Here is an 8,251-nt window from a genome sequence, read left to right as displayed (position 1 = left end):
TATACCTTTCCAAACTTCTGGATAAGGCTCAACTCTCAATATAATTCTCTGCATTTGCTTTTTGTCAAGCTATTTGTGTGCTTGTTTACATGGTATCAGAGAAAGGTTCATACGAGAATTAAATTTCAATACCTGATTTAGTGTTTATCACTTTTTACTTCTTTAAAGACAAGATCTTGTTTATCAGATCTTGTTTATTCCTTTCTTTCTCATGGCTGGAAGCCGAATCACTTATCAAGAAATGATGAACCCTTTATTCCTTCATCCATCGGATAATGCAAACTCAATCCAGGTGGAGAAGCTTCAGGGCTCTTCTGATTATCGAAGCTGGAAACGCTCGATGGAAATCAATTTATCTTCCAAACGCAAGCTGGGTTTCATTACAGGTACGGTACCTATGCCTACTGATGATCTGTCTAAAGCTGAAATGTGGGAAGTATGTAATAACATGGTGATTGCGTGGCTTACTTATAATGTTTCACCAACCATTAAAAGATCTGTGATGTATATGCAAAATGCTAAGGATATTTGGTTTAATCTTGAAAAACGATTTTCTTTAACCAATGGTAGTAGAAAATATAAGCTTAGCCCAGATTTGTACGAGTTAAAGCAAAACTCTGCCACTGTTACGGAGTACTATACATCCATGAAAGCTGTCTGGGAGGAGTTGGATTCTCTTAATCTACTACCTACAGTGGCGGCCCCTGTTGTAGATGTGTTAAAACTGTTAGAAGCTATAAATCTCCAGAAAGAGGAATCTCGCTTGTTTCAATTTTTGAATGGATTGGATGAACAATATAATTCTCAAAGAAGCTAGTTGTTGCTACAAGTTCCCCTTCCCACCATAGAAGTGGCATGTTCAGCACTCGAACAAGAAGAGGCACAACGTTTGCTACTGAATATGGGCACTTCTCAATCTGGTGGTGAATTAATGGCTATGTATAGCAAAAGTTATGCTGATAAAAATACTGAAAGAAGTGTTGTTACTTGCACCGTGTGTGGGGTTAAAGGCCACAATTCTGAAAGATGTTGGCGAGTGATTGGCTATCCACGTTGGCATCCAAAATCTACAAAAGGGGAACCTACACAAGGGGCTGTTCAAGGGGGAGCTCGTAGAAACTTTGGTTCAAATGCGAGCAAATGGTCCAACTCACAGAAGTCTTCTCCTCAGAAATTTGCTACCAATGCTCAGGAAAGTGATATATCTCAGTTGTTTACTCCACAACAGTTGGAACAGTTGGCCAGAATGATGCCATAAATATCAAAATCTCCACCAAATCAATCTGAAATGGATGATGAAATTGACTATCATTTTTCCGGAATGATCTCGTGTTTGAATGCTTTTGGTGGTTTAAACGAGTGGATAGTATACTCTGGTGCCTCAGATCATATGACACGACATCTCTCATCTCTGGTCAACACGACTTCTCTCACGGGATCTCACAGCATTAACCTTCCCATTGGTGATGGAGTTCCTATCTCTCAAAAAGGTCAGGTTCTTTTGGCTCCAACTTTAACTCTTGATAATGTGCTGTGTGTACCCACTTTCAAACAGAATTTGCTATCGGTGCAACGTTTACTTAAAGAAAATAATTATGATGTGCAATTTTTTCCCTCTCACTGCACTATCACTGATAAAACTACTAAATGTGTTCATGTTGTTGGGGTTGCTAAGAATGGACTTTATTATGTTAATACTGCTCTACCGGTCAATTCTTCCTGCTCATCTGTTGCTAGCACTAATGTAACCACCGATAGTGACTTGTCCTTGTGGCACCATAGGTTGGGCCATGCCCCTTTGCCTAACATCAAACATATATCATACCTTAATGTAAGTCATATGTCATAGGCCTATTTGTATATTCGAGGATTCAACTCAACTCAAATAAGAATGTAATAAGTAAATAGTGGATCTAGCGTCAAAGAGATCTCGCAGAGTAACATCTGTCAGAGGATTCAGAAACGAGGTTCATCTACAGACTTGAGGAGTTAATTCACTGGAAGAAGCTCAAGAAATTGATCAAGCCTCAGTGATGCAAATCAAGATTGTGGATTTAATCAAGTGACAAAGATCTCGTCAGAGTATCAATTAATTACAAGGATTTAATCTGAAGAAAATCAAAGTTGTCAAAGTCAAGATATGAAGAAACGTCACGGAAGTTAGTCACTCATGAACCAGACAGTACATCGAGTGTCAACATTGAAGTGGTGGAATTGATTCATAATTTTGAGTGATTTTCAGAAGATATTCAGAAGAATGGTTGCTGCTCAAGGTTAGTATTAATTCTTTATTAATTAATTAAGTCATATAATTTAATTAAGAAAATAAATTATATATGCAAAGATTAATCTATTGATTAATTGAATTAATTGATTAATATTAAGAATTTTCAGAATTTAAATTGGTTTAAAAATCTGTTTAATTCAACAAAGACAACTGATTGTATTAGTATGACAATCGGTATGACAATCAATAGTCATACCGAAATCATGCTAATTCAAAAGAATTGTCTTACCAGAATTATTATAGGATTTAAATCTATTTATTTTCAGCAAAAACAATCTGTTTGAACTACTATGACAATCGGTATGACAATTGATTGTCATACCGAAAGTCTTGCTAGTTCATTCTGATTGTCTTGCTAGTTCTAAAACAATAGTCCTACCGAAAGTTCTACTGGAATTTGATAGTCCTACCGATAGTCTTGCTGAGGCAAAGAGATTGTCATTCTAGTTCATTTCAGTTCGGCTGTTGATTAAAAAGAAGCAGACAAGCAGCAGTTCATATATTCAATAAATCAACACAGAACAAGAACACAACAGAAATAAAAGCAAAACATTTTATTCTTCTCTGCAAAACTTCAAGATCAATTTCTAGATTGTAAAGTTAAATCCAATCAACTAGAAATCTTTATCTTGTTCTTGTGTAACAATCTAGCGGATCAAAATTCCTAGAACTTAATCTCAAATCGCGTTTAGCATTTGATTCTAATTATTACAAAAATAGAAAAAGTTCATGTCGAATTTATTCTAAATTTGTGATAATTAATTTGAGATTAATTCCTTGTAATCGATACAGTTGTTGTAACACCTTTCAAGTTTAATAATATTCTTATTTAACTTGAATTTTGTTTCACATTTTTTATTCCGCATTTAATTCGATTATTCGGTACTGTTTGTATTCAACCCCCCTTCTACAAACACATTGGGACCTAACAATTGGTATCAGAGCCTTCTGATTAACGAACAAATCAAGATCCTATACTTTTGTGATATTTCAACTCCTTGAATTTTTATTTATTCAAAAATTCAAAATGACTTCACAAAAAGTTGGAACCGTTAAAATTCCACTATTTGATAAGGAAAATTATATCATGTGGAAGAAGAAGATGCTCTTGTTTTTACAAGTTGCAAATCCCAAATATCTGAACTTGTTAAAGAAGGGTCCAAAAACTCCGATGGTTATTGAACTAGAGGTGATAGAAGATGATGTTGTGATTACCAAAGCTAGAACCTATCCAGAAGAGCCTGAAGATTTTACTCCTGCTGAAAAGGAAGAAGCCTCCTTGGATGCAGCCTTCAATTAATATTAATTGATTCCCTTGATCCCTTGATGAACAGACATGTGATGAACTGCAAAAATTCCAAACACATGTGGGAAACTATTGAGGTGATTAATGAAGGCACAAAGGAAGTTAGGGAGAACAAGTTGGAGATCCTAACCTCTGAGTATGAACATTTTATATCAAATCCAGGATAAGGAATTTCTGAAGTGTTTGAGCGGTACAATGCATTGATCAATAACCTGAACATAAATGGAAAATATTATTCAATCAGGGAGGTCAACAAAAAGTTTCTTTTAACACTGCCAACTCATCTTGAACATAGAATCACTGCCATTAGAGAAACTAGAGATCTGAGTGAGATTTCTTCGGATAGACTCTATGGTGTGTTGAAAACCTATGAGTTAGAGCAGATTCAGCAAAAGGAAGTCTACGGGAAAGATAGAATGGTCAGCACATCTACTGCTCTTGTAGCTGAAGGTCAACAACAACAACAATCTCAACAGTCGGAGAGAATGGTACAGTTTTCCAAGGCTGAGGAAAATGTGATAGTAGCAGAATATGATCCTCTTACTACAAATCAATCTAGTGATGATTTTTATTCCTTGGAAGAGCTGGAGCAATTGGAAGATGAGTCAATGGCCCAAATTGTCAAGAGATTCTCCCATGTCAGATTCAAGAGGAATCCCAAGCTTAAGTACAAGTCCAACTACAACAAATTCCAGAAAGGTGGATCTTCATCCTCTAACACTAGCAGTGGGGGATACAAAACAGGGATGGTTGATCGGAGCACCATTAGATGCTATAACTGCAATGAGTTGGGACACTTTGCCACAGAATGTAGGAAGCCAAAGCAAGTAAGAAAGAACTCTGAAAGGGCTTATCTGGCAAATGGAAGAAGCTGGGATGATACTGACAGTGAAGATGAAGAAGAAGGAAATCTTGCTCTTATGGCTATTGATGGAAAAGCTTCATCGTCAAGAATAGAGGTAAAACTTTCTGATGCTGAAATGGTTTATCATCTAAGAGGTAACTTAGATTGTGCACGTCGTGATAATGAACTGTTAAGTTTACAGATCACAGACCTTGAGAAAGAGGTCAATGAATTAAGACTTGTGCACATTAATCAAGACAAATTAAAAGAACAAGTATCTTTTCTAGAGAATAGAGTTGACTGTTATAGAAAACTCGAAACTATTCTCAAAGACAAGATCACCGGTCTTGAGACTAAGGTTAGAGCCTACTTCAATTCTTGTTCGAAGGCTAAAGAGTTCTACAGTAAGCAAGCTGTTAATAAAACATCTGGAATAGGTTATGATTACAGTGTTGCTATTGGAGAATTAGGCATAAACTCCCCTCCTCATGTCTGTGCTAAAGGGAGGGAAGTACCACATGTGCTTAAGGGTATTGATGAACCCCTCTATAAAGCATCAATTGCTGAACCATTTGATGCGACCTCTTCTGTTATTCAAGAAGAAATACGTGCTGAAAATCATGCTAATGAGAAAGTTGTTTCCAAGTCAAGTGTGTCGAAAGTTCCAGTCAAAGTTGTGAAAGCAACTGAGACTAACTCAGACACACATGAGTTGGATAACAAAAATGCCATGTCTACCATGCATAAATTGCCTGCTGTTAATCACTCTCATAAAGCATGTGGGGTTTCTAATTGTATGTCTTGTGCTTTTAATATGATGTATGCTTATTTTAATGGTAAGCATGTTTCTAATGATAAGACTACTCCTCGTCAGCATGTGAATAACAAGAAGCATGATAGGTCTAAGACTGCTAGTCCTTCTAAGGCTAGAAAGGAGACATTTGTGCCTAAGCTTAAACAGAAATTTGTTAAGGCTGTTTACAAGGTCAAATGTTCAGTCATTGAGAAAGTTGAGACAATTAAAATTAAAAATGTTGTTTTGCCTGACGAAGGACAGTTCTACAAGAATGCCGGGCCCAACCAAGTTTGGGTTCCGAAGAAGGGTTAATCCATTTATGTTGCAGGGCATTAAAACAGGTGAAACCGGGAGTGTGGATTCTTGACAGTGGATCATCAAGACATATGACCGGAGATAGAGCCCTGCTATCAAATGTGGATTGAGAAAGCTGGCCCACTGGTTACCTTTGGAGATAACAGCAAAGGTTTATCTGAGGGATATGGCTGTTTGCAAGCTGGTAATGTTATCATTGAACTTGTAACTAGTTTCTATATTTTTGCTATATTTATATAAGTTTTTATTTGTATTTTCTATAATTGTAAATATTGTATGATATATGAAATTGGATGTTGATATCTTGTTGATAGATATTTGGTATTTAATTCATTGATATTTATTTTTATTATTATTATTTGTATTGTATTATTTTTTTTTATTTTTTTTATTTTATTATTATTATTATTATTTTTTTTTATTTTTTTTTATTTTAAATTTTATGCAACATAACAATTAGTATCTAAAGTACTTGACAAGTATCGGTCAATGATATGTTGTTAACATTATGTTGCAGATATTTGTAAGCTTTTGACATGAATGAGAATTACTTAGACTGTACCCTAAGTGATCAATGTTTTATCAAAAACTCATTCATATTAAAAAGCAAAATCAAACTTCTTTCTACATTAGTGATTTCTTATTTCATGTAAAATCCTTTGAAATCACTATTGTACATCATTACTCTCAAAAGATTAAATGTATAATTTTTATTCATTATAAATCTTAAATACATTTTATCTCTATAGTGCCATATATTCTGTGTTACAGGTTCAGTCTCCAATGACTTTCTTTCATTGACAGTCATGAGGTTGAAAACCCACAACGTCTATCCCAAACTGTAAAGACAAACACAAAAACAGAATCAACCAACACTCTCTTACCACTAAATGTAGTATGAATGAGCGTGAGGGAGATAGTGCCTTAGTGCACCACATAAGGAAGGTTCTGTAGTCAACCCAGTAGCTCTGTCTCCTACATAGATGAGTAGTATTTAAATCGAGACAACTGCTAGCCCCCATACATCTTCTCAAAAAGATGTAATGGCTGAAAAGGCACAAAAACAGTTACTAGATTCATTCTCTCAACAGGGTGCGTCTATTGAAATTTGTCTGTCGGCCAAGGTATCCAATGTAGTGTCACCACTTCAAACATAAACAATTCTTGATGCACAAGGAAATGGTACACACACAAAGGATGAGTTGACAGAAACAAGAGTTTCGACCATTTTAAGGTCAGATTCGATTGTTTAAGGTTCGTTAATGGACCAATTGCCTTTACAGGTGTTAGGAGAGGATACTGATCCAAAAGCCATATGTCAGTGGTCAGTGTCTACCTCCCCAGGCTTAAATCCCCTGGATGCATCTGCGGATAGTGGATCTGACATAGGCGCATGTGGCGCCCTCCAAACCCGGGTCAGAAGTTTGGGGTCCACACACACATCTTAATTATAACCTGCTTATAACAATAATAAAGATAATAATAATATATGCAGTGACCCTACTTATCAACTACCATGGACCGCAATAGGTTAAAGTATGCACACAAGCCAAACACACTAATATATTACAAACCGTTCAAATCCCAACTATTTCAAACTCACACTGAGTATCAAACATTAATACAAACTTAAATTATCCCAAAAGAAGCCTACTAGCTCAGCTTCCTCAACCTGAACCCCTAGCTCTCGCGCTGGACTGGGGATCCTCGCTACCAACTGGTTCCTTTTTAACTGGAAAGAATATAAACAACATCGCACAAATGAGCTAACTAGCTCAGCAAGTCAAAATGACAAAACTGAGAATAATGATCATCAGGTGACTATGATTATGATATCAAGTGAACATTGGATTATGATTTAGAATTGGATATTATACTTTTAATTTAAAAGCCAAGGTTAGGCTGCTGATCAGTCACGCACTAACCCCGAGCAAGGCACACATCATTGCTCTAACTACTGGATCCAAGGCACACATTGGTCTAACTTGACCATTATATGGTCTGACCACGAATCTGGTCCACAATTTTATAAAAACAATCCAATTCTAACATAATAACAGAATATGCAATAATAAACAATAACCAAAATCATTAACAACAATGAGTGTTTAACAATGAAAGGTTTTCAATCTTTGTAAGGATCAAATAAGTAGTTTAAAAGCTTGAACGCTGGGTAATGAAAGAATTGGATAACAAAAGAATCAATATTTCAGGGTTTCAAAGATTTGGGCTCTCCAAGCATAGGATACAATGGTTGAATGTACAAGTAATTCAGTTCAGTGTTTGGGATTTTGTTTGCATGTATTTATGGAATAGTATCGTATACTTGAGGTTCGAGTTTGGGTTTACAATAATCAATGGCTTAGAAAGAATATGGTTCATGGCTCAAGAACAATAACTGAAATCAGGGTTTAGGTTTCCGTGCTTCAAAGCACTTGCAATGTCAACAAGACTATCAAGAATTACAATGTCTCGAGAAAGTTCAGAACACTTGCCTGGTATTAGCTTACTACTCTGCACTGACTTCCAATCACAACCGTCTTACTCTTCAACTATCTGTTTTCCTTTCCTACGTCTTGCCTTTTCTGCTCACATATCATAAGTATCTATCAATCATCAACTCATAGAGTTCTATTCAACACACACTTCTATCTACCCTTCGTTTTACCCAAATCCGATTAACGGATTGAAATCTATGCAATA

At 35.9% G+C, this 8,251-nt stretch overlaps 1 protein-coding gene across 1 annotated transcript; it reads left to right on the top strand.

The window, feature by feature from the left end:
* Window positions 1–211: 211 nt before the first annotated feature.
* On the top strand, window positions 212–817 carry LOC141679817 (uncharacterized). Its single transcript, XM_074486205.1, has one exon. The coding sequence runs from the start codon at window positions 212–214 to the stop codon at window positions 815–817; it is 606 nt and encodes a 201-aa protein (XP_074342306.1).
* Window positions 818–8,251: the final 7,434 nt, after the last annotated feature.

The sequence above is a fragment of the Apium graveolens genome, chromosome 8 (genome assembly GCF_009905375.1).
Source record: "Apium graveolens cultivar Ventura chromosome 8, ASM990537v1, whole genome shotgun sequence".
In the NCBI taxonomy this organism is placed as follows: Eukaryota; Viridiplantae; Streptophyta; class Magnoliopsida; order Apiales; family Apiaceae; genus Apium; species Apium graveolens.
Note: the sequence above shows the minus strand (reverse complement) of the source record. Positions and strands in the feature narration are given on the sequence as shown.